The following is a 20,541-nucleotide window of genomic DNA, read 5'->3' as shown; positions in this document are numbered from 1 at the left end:
TCTGTTTGTGGACAAGGTCTGCGGGATAGTTGCGGGAGAGGAACCCAACTCCTTTTCGAATCTGAATTTCACCTGGTCCTTCTCCAAAACCAAAGCCACCTTCCTGGATGTTGACCTTCATCTTGTTGAAGCTCACATCCACACCTCTGTCCATATCAAACCCACCAACAAACAACAGTACCTTCACTTTGATAGCTGCCATCCATTCCACATCAAACGCTCCCTTCCCTACAGCCTAGGTATTCGTGGCAAACGTATCTGCTCCAGTAACGAATCCCGCAACAATTACACCAATAACCTGACCAGTGCTTTCCTCTCGCGCAACTATCCTGCAGACCTTGTCCACAAACAGATCTCCTGAGCAATACATTCCTCCCCGTCCAACAACAATATTCCTACCCTCAGACCACACAGAAGCATCCCCCTTGTCACCCAATATTATCCTGGCCTCGAATACATCAATAAATTACTCCGCCAGGGATATGACTTTCTCAAGTCAACCCCTGAAATGAGATCATCCCTTGACCAAATACTCCCCACACCAACCAGAGTTGCCTTTCGTCGTCCCCCTTACCTCTGTAACATCCTTGTTAAACCCTACAATATTCCCAGACTGCCTTCTCTACCAAGCGGTTCCTACCCCTGTAACCGACCCCGCTGCAAAACCTGCCCCATGCATCCCCCCACAACCACCTACTCCAGCCCCGCTACTAGGAAAACATACACAATTCAAGGCAGGGCCACGTGTGAGACTACACATGTCATTTATCAGCTGAAATGCCTGCACTGCACAGCCTTTTACATTGGTATGACAACAACTAAACTGGCTGAGCGCATGAACGGACACAGACGAACTGTCCGCCTAGGAGATGTCCAATACCCAGTAGCGGAGCATGCCCTCCAGCATAATTCTAGGGACCTAGGAACCTGCTACACTGTATGTGCCATTTGGCTTCTCCCACCCAACACCAGTCCCTCTGAACTGCGGAGATGGGAACTTGCACTCCAACACATCCTTTCATCCCGCCATCCCCCTGGACTGAACCTACGTTAAACAACCTCACTCCCATTTACTTTTCAGTCTTCTCCTCTTTCCCTTTCCTCTTTAGCCATTCATGCATCTTTCCATCCTACATCTTTATACTATACACCTCTTTACTTCTGTGTGCATCCTCTTTGGTTTGAAGCTGGCACAGTACCTGCAGTAGAATATCTTTGGCTTCCCTCTGACAACCATGCCTCCATCCTTGCTACCTTCCCTGTTTTCCTTTCCCTGTTGCTTCATAACTTGGGTTGTGAGTAACTAAATCCACTTTCCCTTCTTCCCTTTCTTTCCCCTCTCTCCTCCCTGATGAAGGAACATTTATTCCGAAAGCTAGGAACTTAAATTTTCGGTTGTTTTTTGTGTTTCTATCGGCTGTACTGAGCTGAGGTAAGTACTGGCCAGCCCCTCTATCTCTTTGTTAGTAATAGTTTCACAAAAGTAACACATGTATGTCATTTTGTGTGTACTATAATAAACTGATGCGAGATCAAGTAGATAGTTGCTAGTGGCTACTGAGGTGGAACAGGTGCAATAAGAACAATGGGGCATAATCATTTGCAGATGATAGCTTATGTATTATGTTGAAGCAGTGGTTAGTTAAAAAAGAAATTAGTAATTGTAATGGACATGATGTAGATGAAGCAGGATACGAAAGAGAGAACATTGATTACAAAACATAGATCAGGCAGTATATGAAAGAAAGAATACTCATTACATAACAATGGACCAAGGTATTGAAACACAATTATAAATGTGAAGAAAAAAAGTTGGTGGATGAAAATGCAATGCAGAAGTGGAACTCACAAAAAAGTTAATCAGAGGGAACAATTCATATTATTCTACATTTCAAACTGAAGTGTGAACAGAATACAAGACATTATAATTTACAGTATTGTGAAAATTACAGACTGTTACTCACTATAAAGATGACACAGTTGCAGACAGGCAGCGCAAAAAGACTGTTTCACAGTGAGCTTTTGACCAAAGCTGTCTTCAGAAAGTAAGTCCACAGGAAAAACATACACATTTGCACCAGCCAGCACATGCCAAGCACACATGACTGCTATCTCCAGCTGCTCCAGTCAGAGATAGCAGTGAAGTGTACATGAGCTGTGCTTGCTTGCGTGAATGCGTGTATTTTTCCTGTGTACTTCCTTTTTGAAAAAGGCTTTGGATGGAATAGTCACTGCAATGTGAGACACACACCATGCAATGACAAACAGGATGTGCAAGTTATATGAGGAGACAACTAAAAATAAAAGCTGTGGAAGAGAAATGGTGGAGCACAGAGTATGGTTTTGGAAATATAAATTTGGAACTATGTTCAGACATGTTTCACAGAGAGTAGGAAAAACAGAATGACAATCAATCCCAAGAAAATGAAAATCTTGTTAACAATATGAATGAACAGTGAAAACCTGAGATTGACAGACTGGTTTGGTGAGAAATTGAAACAATGAGGGCAAGCAGACAATTTACTGGGAGCCAGTCAGCCCATGCTAGTGAAACAGGGACAGTGAACACTTTGAAACAAATTGCACAGCTTACTAGGAACAAAGTCTGCAGCTAGAGTTCTGAGACATTACCATAAGTTTCAAATATTGTGCCATTTGGCCTATTCCAGTTCACCAGGACATACTAAAAGGGCAAAATGATACAAACATGACTGAGCTATTTGTTTTAACATATGCTTTTGGTCTGCATTTGACAAACGAGGCATCAATGTTACATGAAGATTTCTCATATTTATTTCTTAAAATAAAATGTATCATCTTTATGTTTTTGTATGTGCATGTCATCAGCTGTTTCATGGACTTTTAATTACTGATTCTGGAATAATATAGTGTGCGGTTCCTTGGTATTTTGATCTGTGGATTCAATTTTGGGACAACCTTCATATGGATAATCTTCAAGAGGACTACAGCATGTTTGAAATAGCTCACTCATTTCTTAACTGTTGATAATGGTAGAACAAACTCCTTATATTACTTCATCAAATTTGCCCAAATTTTTTTTGATGACGTGCTCTCCACAAAAAGGAAACAAAGGTAGTATGATATTTCAGTTTAGGCACTCAAAAGAAACATACACAACATGGCTACTCAGAAAAGTTAGACAAATAAACTTATTCTACGCATAAAGATGATTCTTACAACATCTCTGTGGCACATTAAGAAATTCTTGACCAACTACTTTATGAAAGAAACGAAATTTCAGTTTGAAAGTTGTACTAATTTGCAAGATGAACAGTGCTGAAGTAACAGCTGGAGCTTAAATCAAACATGATATGTTCCTGTCTCTGCTGCCACTTAATATGGAAGAGCTGCAAAGCCGGATAATTAACGTGATCACTGATACTGCACTAACATTGTACTGTAACAGATTGAGATTCGCCAACAGTAATACACGATCTGTCTGTTTGCTAAGCATCACGATACCTTATAACTTTGTTGCATGTACAGATATTTGCAATTATGTCATTTTCAGTTTACACTAATCATTGTATAACTGAAATGGGAATAATAGTTGACTTCCAGAATAAAATATGTAAACAGAAATTTCATAAGATGTGCGGTTAAAATGATCATCATGTAAACAAATGTAACTTTTATAGTTTTCTGCATGCAATGGAGCACCCTAATATGTGTAAAACAACAAAGATTTCAGACTATAGTTCTACATCTACATCTACATCCATACTCCGCAAGCCACCTGACGGTGTGTGGCGGATTGCATTTCCTTAGGATTCTTCCAATGAATCTCAGTCTGGCATCTGCTTTATCGACGATCAACTTTATATGATCATACCATTTTAAATCACTCCTAATGCGTACTCCCAGATAATTTATGGAATTAACTGCTTCCAGTTGCTGACCTGCTATTTTGTAGCTAAATGATAAGGGACCTATCTTTCTATGTATTCGCATCACATTACACTTGTCTACATTGAGATTCAATTGCCATTCCGTGCACCATGCGTCAATTCGCTGCAGATCCTCCTGCATTTCAGTACAATTTTCCATTGTTGCAACCTCTCGATACACCACAGCATCATCTGCAAAAAGCCTCAGTGAACTTCCGATGTCATCCACCAGGTCATTTATGTATATTGTAAATAGCAACGGTCCTATGACACTCCCCAGCGGCACACCTGAAATGTCTCTTACTTCGGAAGACTTCTCTCCATTGAGAATGACATGCTGCGTTCTGTTATCTAGGAACTCCTCAATCCAATCACACAATTGATCTGATAGTCCGTATGCTCTTACTTTGTTCATTAAATGACTGTGGGGAACCGTGTCAAACGCCTTGCGGAAGTCAAGAAACACGGCATCTACCTGTGAACCCGTGTCTAAGGCCCTCTGAGTCTCGTGGACGAATAGCGCGAGCTGGGTTTCACACGACCGTCTTTTTGAAACCCATGCTGATTCCTACAGAGTAGATTTCTAGTCTCCAGAAAAGACATTATACTTGAACATAATACGTGTTCCAAAATTCTACAACTGATCGACGTTAGAGATATAGGTCTATAGTTCTGCACATCTGTTCGACGTCCCTTCTTGAAAACGGGGATGACCTGTGCCCTTTTCCAATCCTTTGGAACGCTTCGCTCTTCTAGAGACCTATGGTACACTGCTGCAAGAAGGGGGGCAAGTTCCTTCGCGTACTCTGTGTAAAATCGAACTGGTATCCCATCAGGACCAGCGGCCTTTCCTCTTTTGAGCGATTTTAATTGTTTCTCTATCCCTCTGTCGTCTACTTCGATATCTACCATTTTGTCAACTGTGCGACAATCTAGAGAAGGAAGCACAGTGCAGTCTTCCTCTGTGAAACAGCTTTGGAAGAAGACATTTAGTATTTTGGCCTTTAGTCTGTCATCCTCTGTTTCAGTACCATTTTGGTACTGCCATTGTAGGTGATTAGAATGGTAATTTGTTTTTGATGAAATCTTACATATTTGTATGTTAATTGTTAAAGAAACATATTACAAAATTTATTTTAGGAACATGTTTTGCTTTACAAAACAATTTACATAGAATTATTCATTCCTGCTAAATATTTTGCCACATTTACAATAATTTTTGATCCTTATCAAAACATTACATATAGTTAAACATGATGAGATAAATGTTATTTACAATCATTTTTACTATGGAATTCACTTATAGTGTAAAAACAGTGTTCCTGCAATAAAATTTAAGGTTTTTCCTAAAACAGTATGTGTTATCTGTTTCTTTTATTTTCTGTGGCAGTTTATTACACAGTTTTACACTTTCATGCAAGAAACTATTTTGAGTCTTACATTTATTTTTCTTGTCTAGGTGAAGACAGTGACTTGTTTTTGTACTATAGTTACAAAAACTGCTATTTGTACTATAATTTTCTTTATTTTTCTTGATATACAGTATGGTTTGGAATGTAAATTCACAAGGAACAGTCAGAATTCCTAACATTTTAAAAAGTTCTCTGCAGTGGGACCACTTACTGCTTTTTGACATAAACCTTACTGCTCTCTTTTGCATGTTAGATACTGTTTCAAATTCTGAGCACTATTTCCCCAGAAAATTATTCCATAACTGATTACTGAATGAACATAACTAAAGCATACAGTCCTCAGACATTCATCACTGCATGCAGATGCAAGAACTCTAAGTGCATAACATGTTGTGGATATCTTTTTTGAGAGTTTCATAGCATGTTCATTCCACTTAATTTGGCTGTCAAAGTGCAACCCTAAGAACTTTGTTGTAGGTACATCATCTATGGAGATGTTGTCTAATTTTAAATTTAAGGGACTCTGTTTGCTGTTCATCCTGAAGCAAATCATATCTGTTTTCTTTAAAGTGAAGGTTATTTTGTTCTCCAGTTACCACTTGTAGACATCCCTCAGTACTTCAGTAGAATTTTCTAGCATTTGCGCTGGTGTCTTAGTGGTGATTAACATGTTGCAGTCATCAGCAAACAATATCTTCTCTCCATGGCTGGATGTGCTGCGGGAAACCATTTATATATACCAGAAACAATACTGGGCCCAGTACGTTCCCTTGAGAGACCCCAATATTGATATATTGTGGACCCAATACATGTTTCTCAATCTACTTTGATCCTCTGGAGATGTGTGATCTCTACTGTCTGTACTCTGTTTTCTAGATATGAATGAAACCATTTGTTAACCACTCCCCTAACTCCTAGTGCCTCTAACTTATGCAACAGTTTCTGGTGGTCAACTATATCAAATGCCTTAGACAGGTCTAGGAAAAGGCCCATTACATAGCTGTTCATGTATAGAGCTTCTAAAACTGTTTTTGTGAGTTGTGTTATTGCTGATTCTGTGCCTGTTCCAGGCCTGAAACCATACTGGTCATTGCAGAGGAGGTTGAATTTGCTTAGATAGCTCAGAAGCCTGTTTTTCATTATTGTCTCTATCACTTTGGGAAAGGATGACAGCAGGGATATTGGTCTGTAGTTCTCAATGTTTTCTACAGTTGTTGCGGAGCTGCGAAAAGGAAGTCGTTGGAAGTGGAAACTGTTACTGAAAGAACAATGTACATAGCTTGGATGTAACAATTTGAAAATATAAAATCTCTGCCTATATATCAAGTATAGAATTAACAAATGAAAAATCCAGATCTTTTGCTATATAACAGAATGAAGAATTATCACAGTTAAACAGTCTCTGGCTGCATAAACCCTTCAACTTAAGTATTTAAGAACTTGTTTCATTTCTTGCTTCAAAACACTTAAGATAGTTCAAAAATATCATATAATCACTTGAGAGTAATGCAGTTCGTGACTAAATACTTTTTGTGTCAATTTTTGTAAACAAATGTGATGTAAGAGTGTTACTACTTGTTGGAACATGTATGGCAATAGTTTGAGTGATGTAGTGATGAAGCAAGTTGGGATCTCTTTACTTGCTCTCTTGTTTTGACACCTGCCTCCTTAAATTCATTTTATTTTAATTTTTTCCTAATTACCATTAAGATGCGTGAGTATAATCTGCATTTTGATAAAAGAGAAAGGTTGGCCCTAATTCTTAAGGAATATAGCACCAGGTCTAATTTTCTGATTAGTTTTGTGTATGTAATTGATTCCCTAATTTATCTTGACAATTTCTAGTTAATATCGTTTGGTACAGATCATTATAGGCTAATTTAAACCATGTTTGTATTGCCATATGCTAAATAAATAAATTATAGGCTAAAATCAGTAACTGTTCTATGACTTAGATTCTACTGTTGACTTATAAACTAATTATAAACATCTAGAAGAAGAGTTACTAGGATTCTTAAAATATTTACTTGGCTCTATTCGAAAACATATTAGCAAAGCGAACCCTTAATTAATTCCAAAATACTTACCAGGTTTGTCAAAAGTATTATTTGTATAACTATATCTGTCAATTTCATGATTTAAACAAATAATTTGGTCTAACCTTTGTGATAGAATGAACTATTAAAAAGAAGGATTTTTTCCATTATTCAGTAACTGAATGAGTTATGTTTTAATTATAATTTCTGTAACTTAAACATTGAAAAATGTATAGTTTCAGTGCCTGTTATTGTGAGGATATATAAAGGACTGATTTCTGGTCCCAAGACTGATGGCTGATTTTCAGATGTGAAACATGTATTGGTTGTGTTAACATCAATGCATCAACTTAACAGTGGAATAAGTGTAACACAAGTAAGCTGTGTGTTGGAACAGTTAGTGACAATGTCTGTTTAACATATTTGAAAAATAGTGTCACACGCACTGTATTATTCTGCAAGAACTGTGAACTGTGCGGTTAGGTTTTTACTGCTCATAGATGTTCAACAGCAAACTATTGTAGTAGTATGCTGATGTTGCCTGCAACCTATTAATGAGGCTTATCAACATTTATCAACAGTGAACTGGTCATATAATTGTGTAATATCGGAGACGTTGTGAACAGTCAAAGTAAAGAAATGTAAAACACAATTGTGCAACATCATTTACAGTAGTCAGTGTTGAATGTCTACCCCCATTTTCCAGCCAGTATAACAATGCAGTATGTCAACACCGAGACTATCAATGAAGAAATAAACCAGGTGAATGTCACATACTAACTAACATTTGCCATGTCACAAACAGTGCTCATATTGAGCAACAGAGTTAAAAACTTGGTGGGCCGCTCTATCCACTGAAATATGTGCATTTTCTGTATATCTTGTTTTTACACAGTTGTCTTCTGGAACCCCGGAGGTACTTATCCATAATTCTACATATATGAACTACTGTGAACAATCTCACAGTTTTCAGTAATACTGCAAAGAATTTCAATCATCATCCTCTCTGCTCAGCTCAGCGCACATTCATTTGGTCAGGTGCACAATTAATAAATGTTTTTAATTTAGATGACTCCTTTGAAGAGACTCTTACTCTTTTGTTATTGTGCTCTCAGTAGAAGGCAAAAACTTGAATTTAGAGTTTGATACATACCTACCTGAGAGGGTGACACAACAGCAGGAGCAAAAAAGGCAGGAAAAGATGATGTGTGAACCAGAAGGCATTGTAGTGTCTCTTGCGAACATATCCCACTGACATCACTGCAAGGATGCAAAGCAGCACAACCATAGCCACTCCAGTTATTCCTGCCACTAATTATGACAATCAATAAGATGTATTAAAAAGGATACTTCTATATACATTATCAACAAACTGCAAACAAATACGCATCAATTCTAAAATTTTGTGTAACACTGTAAGTAAGAATTACAAAATACTGCAGACAAGCAATAGTTATTTTATATTATTATACCACCTATGCATATAATGTCATGAGACAAGCTATATACAAAAGATCAGTGGCATAAATCAGAATTGTTCACTATAGGGAATATGAAAAGTCTACTACAATATAATTAAGCTAATGACAAATAGGAGAATTAGAAATTCTTTCACGTGAACTTATTACTTCCTCCTTTTCTCACACTAAAGAAAAAGTAAGTGGAAAGAAATAATCAGCTGTGAACAATTTGATATATAAATGAAATGTGCTTAATTCTTTTCTGTCTTAACACAACTTTTACCATTCATCTTTTTCTCCCCAGCCTGATGATCATGAACTCTTTGATGTTTACAGTTAAACATTATATCTTAACATAATTAACCTCGCACTCTGTGACTGTTAAAATTGTATGTTGAAGTGGGACTCAGACCCGGGACCTTCCCTTGTATTAATTTGTTACAATGTTTCAAAGCAGTTCAAACTCCACTGCAAGCTGAAATATTTTTCAGGAAACAACCTCTAGCCTGTAGCTAAGCTTAATCTCAGGAATATCTTTTCTTCCAAGTGTGCAAGTCCAGCTAGGTATTCAGGAGAGCTTCGGTGAAATTTGGTAAGTATGAGATGATTACTGGCAGAACTGAAATTGTGAGACTTAGGCCTTGCATCTGTCTTAGATAGGTCCCTTGGTAAGATGATGGATAACAAAAGTCAAAGTACCAGGTTCGACTGTGCACCTGGTACACAGTTTTACTCTGTAAGGAAGTGACATTCTACATTAAATTTCTCATATTACAGGTGTGCTGCCATAGCATTTTAAGATTTTTCATAGGACATCATTATGTGCCTTTCTGTAGTTTGCAATTCTCAGTTTTGTATCGAACATAAACATGTTATAGATCATTTTATGAAAATTATCTTTGACTTAGTTCTCTATGTATATTTGTATTTAAGCCTATTCAAATCATGATTAAAAATACTTTATCGACTACGTATAACAACAATTTTATCATTTTCACTCATATTATTCATCATAGGAAAATTAATATGAAATAACAATAAGATCTGAATGAAAGGATTGGATTTTTTGCTATAAAAATCATTTTTCTCTATATAATAACTTTGTCCAGGAGGTTCTTACATTCACCTGCCATGGTGTCTAAACATCAAGTTCCCAAAACGTCCAATTAAGGCAGAGCATCCATCCTTCATGAAATCCTCCCCACTCCACCAAGAGTGTCTTTCTGCTGTCCACCTAACCTTTGTAACCTCTTAGTTCATCCCTATGAAATCCCCAAACCTCCTTCCCTACCCTCTGGTTCCTACCCTTGTAACTGCCCCAGGTGTAAAACCTGTCCCATGCACCCTCCCACCACCATCTAATTACAGTCGTTTAACCCGGAAGGTGTACACGATCAAAGGGAGAGCCACGTGTGAAAGCACCCACATGATTTACCAACTGACCTGCCAACACTGTGAAGCTTTCTACGTGAGAATGACCAGCAACAAACTGTCCATTCGCATGAATGGACACAGGCAGACAGTGTTTGTTGGTAATGAGGATCACCCTGTGGCTAAACATGCCTTGGTGCAGAGCCAGCACATCTTGGCACAGTGTTACACCGTCCGGGTTATCTGGATACTTCCCACTAACACCAACCTGTCAGAACTCCAGAGATGGGAACGTGCCCTTCAGTATATCCTCTCTTCTCGATATCCGCCAGACCTCAACCTCCGCTAATTTCAAGTTGATATATATAAAACAAAGATGATGTGACTTACTAAACAAAAGCGCAGGCAGGTCGATAGACACACAAACATACACACAAAATTCGAGTTGTCGCAACCGGGAATATTCCAAGACTTACCAAGTGGGAAAGTGCCAGTATACAGGCACAATAAAAAAACACACAAACACACACACAAAATTTCGAGCTTTTGCAACCGGCAGTTGCTTCATCAGGAAAGAATCTTTGGAGAATCTTTGCTCTTACCTGACGAAGCAACTGCTGGTTGCGAAAGCTCAAAATTTTGTGTGTGTGTTTGTGTGTTTTTTTATTGTGCCTGTCTACCGGCACTTTCCCGCTTGGTAAGTCTTGGAATATTTGTTTTTAACATATTTTTCCCATGTGGAAGTTTCTTCCTATTTTATTTACATCATTAATTTGAACCCAACAATTAAGTTTGTTATTGTCTCTGTTGCATTACGAAATCTTTTCTATCATCTTACTTTCTCTTTTTGGCTCTTTCCTGACGAAGTAACCGCCGGTTGCGAAAGCTCGAAATTTTGTGTTTGTGTTTGCCTGTTTTTTTATTGTGCCTGTCTACCAGAACTTTCCCGCTTGGTAAGTCATGGAATCTTTGTTTTTAATATATTTTTCCCATGTGGAAGTTTCTATATACCACATGGGAAAAATATATTAAAAACAAGGATTCCATGACTTACCAAACGGGAAAGCTCTGGTAGATAGGCACAATAAAAAAACACACAAACACACACACAAAATTTCAAGCTTTTGCAACCAACGGTTGCTTCGTCAGGAAAGAGGTAAGGAGAGGGAAAAATGAAAGAATGTGGGTTTTAAGGGAGAGGGTAAGGAGTCATTCCAATCCCGGGAGCAGAAAGACTTACCTTAAGGAAAAAAAGGACAGGTATACACTCACACACACACACATATCCATCCGCACACACACAGACACAAGCAGACATTTGTAAAGGCAAAGAGTTTGGGCAGAGATGTCAGTCGAGCAGAAGTACACAGCAAAGATGTTGTTGAAAGACAGGTGAGGTATGAGTGGCGGCAACTTGAAATTAGCGGAGGTTGAGGCCTGGTGGGTAATGGGAAGAGAGGATATATTGAAGGGCAAGTTCCCACCTCCGGAGTTCGGATAGGTTGGTGTTGGTGGGAAGTATCCAGATAACCCAGATGGTGTAACACTGTGCCAAGATGTGCTGGCCGTGCACCAAGGCATGGTTAGCTACAGGGTGATCTCTGCCTAGGGTGAAGGCATGTTTGCAGAGGGAATGTAAGTAAAATTTAATGGGGTTGTTGTAGGGCTGTTGTGAGGGTGACATGGTATTAGAAGGTGGAAAATTCTTTGTTTCCTTTAGTCTGCTGTCGATACTAATATAAATATTATGTTTTTCTTATCCATGCTGTACATAGTATTTGAATAAAATGTCACAAATCTTTTACAGCATGTGTTTTTTATTCTTATCTTATCTTTCCTGACGAAGCATCCGTTGGTGGCGAAAACTTGCAATTTTGTGTGTGTGTTTGTGTGTTTTTTTTATTGTGCCTATCTACCAGTGCTTTCCCGTTTGATATATATATATATATATATATATATATATATATATATAAAGAAACTTCCACATGGGAAAAATATATTAAAAACAGAGATTCCAAGACTTACCAAGCGGGAAAGCGCCGGCAGACAGGCACAATGAACAAAACACACAAACACACACACAGAATTACTAGCTTTCGCAACCGATGGTTGCTTCTTCAGGAAGGAGAGGGAAAGACGAAAGGAAGTGGGTTTTAAGGGAGAGGGTAAGGAGTCAAGGAGTCATTCCAATCCCGGGAGCGGAAAGACTTCCCTTAGGGGGAAAAAAAAGGACAGGTGTACACTCGCGCGCACACACACACACACACACACACACACATATCCATCCGCACATACACAGACACAAGCAGACATATTTAAAGGCAAAGAGTAAGGGCAGAGATGTCAGTCGAGGCGGAAGTACAGAGGCAAAGAGGTTGTTGAAAGACAGGTGAGGTATAAGCGGCGGCAACTTGAAATTAGCGGAGGTTGAGGCCTGGTGGATATCGAGAAGAGAGGATATACTGAAGGGCGAGTTCCCATCTCCGGAGTTCGGATAGGTTGGTGTTGGTGGGAAGTATCCAGATAGCTCGGACGGTGTAACACTGTGCCAAGATGTGCTGGCCGTGCACCAAGGCATGTTTAGCCACAGGGTGATCCTCATTACCAACAAACACTGTCTGCCTGTGTCCATTCATGTGAATGGACAGTTTGTTGCTGGTCATTCCCACATAGAAAGCATCACAGTGCAGGCAGGTCAGTTGGTAAATCACGTGGGTGCTTTCACACGTGGCTCTCCCTTTGATCATGTACACCTTCCGGGTTACAGGACTGGAGTAGGTGGTGGTGGGAGGGTGCATAGGACAGGTTTTACACAGGGGGCTGTTGCAAGGGTAGGAACCAGAGGGTAGGGAAAGTGGTTTGGGGATTTCATAGGGATGAACCAAGAGGTTACGAAGGTTAGGTGGACGGCGGAAAGACACTCTTGGTGGAGTGGGGAGGATTTCATGAAGGATGGATCTCATTTCGGGGCAGGATTTTAGGAAGTCGTATCCCTGCTGGAGAGCCACATTCAAGGTCTGATCCAGTCCCGGGAAGTATTCTGTCACAAGTGGGGCACTTTTGGGGTTTGAGGGGATGAGGAAGTGGCTCTGGTTATCTGCTTCTGTACCAGGTCGGGAGGGTAGTTGCGGGATGCGAAAGCTGTTTTCAGGTTGTTGGTGTAATGGTCGAGGGATTCAGGACTGGAGCAGATTCGTTTGTCACGAAGGCCTAGGCTGTAGGGAGGGGACCGTTTGATATGGAATGGGTGGCAGCTGTCATAATGGAGGTACTGTTGCTTGTTGGTGGGTTTGATGTGGACGGATGTGTGAAGCTGGCCATTGGACAGATGGAGGTCAACGTCTAGGAAAGTGGCATGGGGTTTGGAGTAGGACCAGGTGAATCTGATGGAACCAAAGGAGTTGAGGTTGGAGAGGAAATTCTGGAGTTGTTCTTCACTGTGAGTCCAGATCATGAAGACGTCGTCAATAAATCTGTACAAAACTTTGGGTTGGCAGGCTTGGGTAACCAAGAAGGATTCCTCTAAGTGACCCATAAATAGGTTGGCATACGAGGGGGCCGTCCTGGTACCCATGGCTGTTCCCTTTAATTGTTGGTATGTCTGGCCTTCAAAAGTGAAGAAGTTGTGGGTCAGGATGAAGCTGGCTAAGGTGACGAGGAAAGAGGTTTTAGGTAGGGTGGCAGGTGATCGGAGTGATAGGAAGTGCTCCATTGCAGCGAGGCCCTGGACATGCGGGATATTCGTGTATAGGGAAGTGGCATCAATGGTTACAAGGATGGTTTCCGGGGGTAACAGACTGGGTACGGATTCCAGGCGTTCGAGAAAGTGGTTGGTGTCTTTGATGAAGGATGGGAGACTGCATGTAATGGGTTGAAGGTGTTGATCTACATAGGCAGAGATACGTTCTGTGGGGGCTTGGTAACCAGCTACAATGGGGCGGCCAGGATGTTTGGGTTTGTGAATTTTAGGAAGTAGGTAGAAGGTAGGAGTGCAAGGTGTCGTTGGGGTCAGGAGTTTGATGGAGTCAGGTGAAAGGTTTTGTAGGGGGCCTAAGGTTCTGAGGATTCCTTGAAGCTCCGCTTGGACATCAGGAATGGGATTACCTTGGCAAACTTTGTATGTAGAGTTGTCTGAAAGCTGACGCAGTCCCTCAGCCACATACTCCCGACGATCAAGTACCACGGTCGTGGAACCCTTGTCAGCCGGAAGAATGCAACACCTTCAACCCATTACATGCAGTCTCCCATCCATCATCAAAGACACCAACCACTTTCTCGAACGCCTGGAATCCGTACCCAGTCTGTTACCCCCGGAAACCATCCTTGTAACCATTGATGCCACTTCCCTATACACGAATGTCCCGTACGTCCAGGACCTCGCTGCAATGGAGCACTTCCTTTCACGCCGATCACCTGCCACCCTACCTAAAACCTCTTTCCTCGTCACCTTAGCCAGCTTCAACTTGACCCACAGCTTCTTCACTTTTGAAGGCCAGACATACCAACAATTAAAGGGAACAGCCATGGGTACCAGGACGGCCCCCTCGTATGCCAACCTATTTATGGGTCGCTTAGAGGAAGCCTTCTTGGTTACCCAAGCCTGCCAACCCAAAGTTTTGTACAGATTTATTGATGACATCTTCATGATCTGGACTCACAGTGAAGAACAACTCCAGAATTTCCTCTCCAACCTCAACTCCTTTGGTTCCATCAGATTCACCTGGTCCTACTCCAAATCCCATGCCACTTTCCTAGACGTTGACCTCCATCTGTCCAATGGCCAACTTCACACATCCATCTACATCAAACCCACCAACAAGCAACAATACCTCCATTATGACAGCTGCCACCCATTCCATATCAAACGGTCCCTTCCCTACAGCCTAGGCCTTCGTGGCAAACGAATCTGCTCCAGTCCTGAATCCCTCGACCATTACACCAACAACCTGAAAACAGCTTTCGCATCCCGCAACTACCCTCCCGACCTGGTACAGAAGCAGATAACCAGAGCCACTTCCTCATCCCCTCAAACCCAGAACCACTCACAGAAGAACCCCAAAAGTGCCCCACTTGTGACAGAATACTTCCCAGGACTGGATCAGACCTTGAATGTGGCTCTCCAGCAGGGATACGACTTCCTAAAATCCTGCCCCGAAATGAGATCCATCCTTCATGAAATCCTCCCCACTCCACCAAGAGTGTCTTTCCGCCGTCTACCTAACCTTCGTAACCTCTTGGTTCATCCCTATGAAATCCCCAAACCACCTTCCCTACCCTCTGGTTCCTACCCTTGCAACAGCCCCCTGTGTAAAACCTGTCCTATGCACCCTGCCACCACCACCTACTCCAGTCCTGTAACCCGGAAGGTGTACATGATCAAAGGGAGAGCCACGTGTGAAAGCACCCACATGATTTACCAACTGACCTGCCTGCACTGTGATGCTTTCTATGTGGGAATGACCAGCAACAAACTGTCCATTCACATGAATGGACACAGGCAGACAGTGTTTGTTGGTAATGAGGATCACCCTGTGGCTAAACATGCCTTGGTGCACGGCCAGCACATCTTGGCACAGTGTTACACCGTCCGAGTTATCTGGATACTTCCCACCAACACCAACCTATCCGAACTCCGGAGATGGGAACTCGCCCTTCAGTATATCCTCTCTTCTCGATATCCGCCAGGCCTCAACCTCCGCTAATTTCAAGTTGCCGCCGCTTATACCTCACCTGTCTTTCAACAACCTCTTTGCCTCTGTACTTCCGCCTCGACTGACATCTCTGCCCTTACTCTTTGCCTTTAAATATGTCTGCTTGTGTCTGTGTATGTGCGGATGGATATGTGTGTGTGTGTGTGTGTGTGTGTGTGTGTGTGTGTGTGTGTGTGTGTGTGTGTGTGCGCGCGAGTGTACACCTGTCCTTTTTTTTTTCCCCCTAAGGGAAGTCTTTCCGCTCCCGGGATTGGAATGACTCCTTGACTCCTTACCCTCTCCCTTAAAACCCACTTCCTTTCGTCTTTCCCTCTCCTTCCTAAAGAAGCAACCATCGGTTGCGATAGCTAGTAATTCTGTGTGTGTGTTTGTGTGTTTTCTTCATTGTGCCTGTCTGCCGGTGCTTTCCCGCTTGGTAAGTCTTGGAATCTCTGTTTTTAGTACACACACAATTTCGAGCTTTCACAACCTGCGGCTGCTTTGTCAGGAAAGAGGGAAGGAAAAGGAAAGATGGAAGGATGTGGGTTTTAAGGGAGAGGGTAAGGAGTCATTCCAATCCCAGGAGCGGAAAGACTTACCTTAGGGGGGAAATAGGATACGTATATACTCGCGCACACACGCACACACACACACATACACACACACACATACACACACACACACACACACACACACACATATCCATCCATACATACACAGACTATTTGTGGCATCACACTCAAAATTTATTGTGGCCCTCTGGTTTGGAGCCAGTGAAAAGTCAAAATCTCTAAAGTGTCAGAGGAATCTGGTGGAGATTTCTTTGACCCCCTTCAATAGGGCTATGGCACACTGGAAAAAGGAGCTGCTATCAGGTTATCAGATTACCATGCCACACACTTGGTGGTTTTTGTTTTAGGTTAGAGGAGTCCAGCTTTGGAGTCAATGATATATTGTCTGCTGAAATCAAAAGATAAGTCAGCCACTTAGTTTTATACAACTCTCTTCCTCGGAAACAGAAAAGAGAAAACGTTAATGTGACATTAGTAAACTACAGGAACACCTATGATAAGATCCTAGAATCAGTATTGCTTGTTAAAGGTAATACTGCCTGCATAGTATTAGGAACAGAAAGTTTGCTGAAATGTGAAGTGAACAGCAGGAACATTCTAAATTTATATTGGCAGCATATTTGTTGCTGTCTTATACCTAATAGCAACAAACAACCACTCTATCAGAATCGGGTAACAGAGGAGGTCATCAACATTCATAAGGCTCTGATAACACCAGTAGCTAAAAGTGTTTCAAGGAATCCATCCAGATTTTGGTTTTACATGATTTCCCTAAATCACTCCAGGCAAATGCCAGAATGCCTTTGAAAAGAACATCACCAGTTTCCTTCCACATCCTTTCATAATCTGAGCTTATGCTCCATCTGTAATGACTGTGCTATCGATGTGAAATTAAATTGTAATTTTCCTTCCTTCCTTCAGACTATTCAACATCAAACATTCAGAGCTGGGACAAAGATGTGGAGCACAAACAGACAAAATTCAAAATCATTATTCATTGCCTTAGACCAGTATGCTCCAAGCAAGCTTCTGAAGGATGGGAAGATTCATTATGGTTCAATACATAGCTGCTAAAGTTCACAGATATAAGTGAAATAAAATACTAGTTGACAAACAAACGATGAATGAATCCTAAATACGCCGGCCGCGGTGGTCTCGCGGTTCTAGGCGCGCAGTCTGGAACCGTGCGACTGCTACGGTCGCAGGTTCGAATCCTGCCTCGGGCATGGATGTGTGTGATGTCCTTAGGTTAGTTAGGTTTAAGTAGTTCTAAGTTCTAGGGGACTAATGACCACAGCAGTTGAGTCCCATAGTGCTCAGAGCCATTTGAACCATTTTTGAATCCTAAATGAGTATACTGAGAGTAATAAATTTGAAGGTAAAATTTTGGTAAAGGCAGTAAACAAATCAGAAACATATAATCAGTCATAATGACACTGAACTGGAGGATGACAGAGAGAAGGCAAAACACTGAATTGTTTCACTGTGGATAAAACAATACAGTTCCTCCTTTTAATTGGTCCATAAATGCCAAGGCAGCATGGCATGTGGACCAGATGAGATTCCTGTGAGAGTCTACAGAGATTATGAGAAAAGGCTTGAAAACATTTCAGCTTTAGTTTACTATAGATTGCTGAAGCAAGAAAGGGTACCTATCAGATGGAAAAAAAGTGCAGGCAATTTCTGTTTTCAAAAAGATCTGAAGAACTGATGCACACAGTTATAGGCCTGCATCATTGACATTAGCCTGCTTGTAGAATCATGGTACATGTTCACCATACACATATTATGACATTATTGAAGAATGAAAATCTCCTCTATAAAAATCAATAGGAATTTCAGAAACAGATATTTTGCAGAACTCAGCTCATTCTCTTCATTCATGAGATCCAGACCACTGTGGACCATGGCACCAGGTTGATACAGTCTTCTTTGGTTTTGGAAAGGCATTTCATACAGTTCCACATTGTCATTTAGTCTGCAAAATACAAGCTTACCCTTTATTGACCAGATGTGTCATTAGAGTCAGAACTTCCTCCAGAATAAAATTCAACATATTGCTCTTATTGGAACAAAACTGATGGACATAAAGGTAATTTCAAGAATGCTTCAAGGTACTATGACAGAATCATTACTGTTTATAATATATATAAATGATCTAGTGGCAAACATTGGAAGCTCCATGAAGCTGTTTGTGCACAATACAAGTGTCTATAGAAAATCTCAGATGACTGTAGCAGATTGGAGAATGACCTGTAGAGGATGGATGAATGGAGCATGGAATGTAAATAAATGAAGTGTAAGGTGCATAAACAAGCAAATAAATCCACTGCTGTTTGATTACACTATTCATGATAAATCACTGGAGAGTAACTACTGTAAAATATTTAGGAGTAATCATACAGACCAACCTAAATTGGAATGCCCACATAAACAAATTGTAGGAAAAGTAGATGCTTAGTTGAAATTCAATGGAAAAATCTTAAGGAAATGTAATTTATGCACAAAAGAAATGGCTTACAAAATGCTTGTTCAACTAATTCTTGAGGATTACTCATCAGTTTGGGCCATTTTTGATTTGCATTAACAGAAGAGATAAAGAATATCCAACAAATAATGGCACATTTTCATTACAAGATTTTTTAGTGAATGTGACATGGTTACAAAGATAATCAACAAACTCCAGTGATGCACACTACAACAGAGGTGTTGTGCATCAGGAATAAGTTAACTACTGAAATTTTGAGAGATTGCAGCCTGGAAACAGTTGGGAAACACATTACTTCAATCCACACATGTGCTACAAAATGATCACAATGGGAAGATGAGAGAAATAGGAGCTCATATGGATGCTTACCAACAATCATTTTTTCCATGCACCATTTGTGAGTAGAATGGGAATGGGGTGATTAATAGCGATACCAGAAATGCTCTCCACTACACATAATAAGGTGGCTCATAGAGTGTAGATGTAAGCAGTCTTCTATGTAGACTGTCTGCCTACCAATGAACCATAGTCTTTATCCATGACTGAACTTATGACATCATTCCACTTCATATCCTCATCAATTATTACAGGCTAGAATATGTATGAGTTGACTGATGTCAACTGTGACTCTCTGATACTGCACTCACTTGATTGATCATAAAAAGATAACACTTTGTGGAATCTATGTAGGTTACTTAGCTGGTTTTAAGAAAAGTAATAAACAATGAGAACAGCAAGCCCATTGTCAGGTGTGTGACTGAGAAAATAAATAAAATTCAACTATGAATTTAATTTCTGAAGTGCCACCTTTGTTAGTGAAAAAATTTAACATCTATTTTATAATTAATTGAGGCAGAGAGGACATTGTACAAACCTTTAAGGTCTACATCTGCATCATTACTCCACAAAAAATTGTTGAGTGCATGACAGAATGTACATAATTAATTGAGGCAGAGAGGACATTGTGCAAACCTTTAAGGTCTACATCTGCATCATTACTCCACAAAAAATTGTTGAGTGCATGGCAGAATGTACTTCCCATGTACCATGTGTTAGTGTTCCCTCCTCTTTCACTTGGTGTGGACATGTGAGGACCTGTCTCTGTGCATGCTATAAATAGTCTAATCTTTTACCTGTGCTCCTTCCAGGAGCATTATGTAGGGGATTTAATACAGTCCTAGATGCTTCACTTAGTACTGGTTCTCTAAAATTTCTCAGTAGGCTTCAAGGAGAGAGTTGATAACTAGCCTCTGGTGTCTGCTTATTCACATTTTTCCGTATTTCTGTAATGTTTCCCCATGAGTCAAATAAACCAATCAAACCTAGGACCATGGAAAATCCAGGATGGAATAATCACAATGTTATGAAAAGAACATGTTGTTACTCAGTATATAGTGGAGATACCGAGTCACAGACAGGCACAACAGAGAGACTGCTAAACAAGTGAGCTTTCAGCCAAAAGGCCTTCTTCTAAAGCAGAAAACACTCAAACACAACCATACATCTCCATTATATTCTGAGTAGCAATCTATCCTTTTGATGATACTATCATTAAACCTAGGACCATTTAAGTTGTCGTTATGTGTAAATGTTCAATACCTCCA

At 40.5% G+C, this 20,541-nt stretch overlaps 1 protein-coding gene across 1 annotated transcript in view; it reads right to left on the bottom strand.

Moving 5' to 3' along the window:
- The window catches only part of LOC126284667 (NADPH oxidase 4-like), a 189,389-nt gene that overhangs the window by 59,028 nt on the left and 109,820 nt on the right, over positions 1–20,541 (bottom strand). The window contains exon 6 of the mRNA XM_049983771.1: positions 8,514–8,667. Within this exon, the coding sequence (XP_049839728.1) occupies positions 8,514–8,667 (154 nt within the window). The remainder of the gene's footprint in view (positions 1–8,513; positions 8,668–20,541) is intronic.

This window comes from Schistocerca gregaria, chromosome 8 (genome assembly GCF_023897955.1).
Source record: "Schistocerca gregaria isolate iqSchGreg1 chromosome 8, iqSchGreg1.2, whole genome shotgun sequence".
NCBI classification, from domain to species: domain Eukaryota; kingdom Metazoa; phylum Arthropoda; class Insecta; order Orthoptera; family Acrididae; genus Schistocerca; species Schistocerca gregaria.
This window is presented reverse-complemented; position numbering and strand designations above follow the sequence as displayed.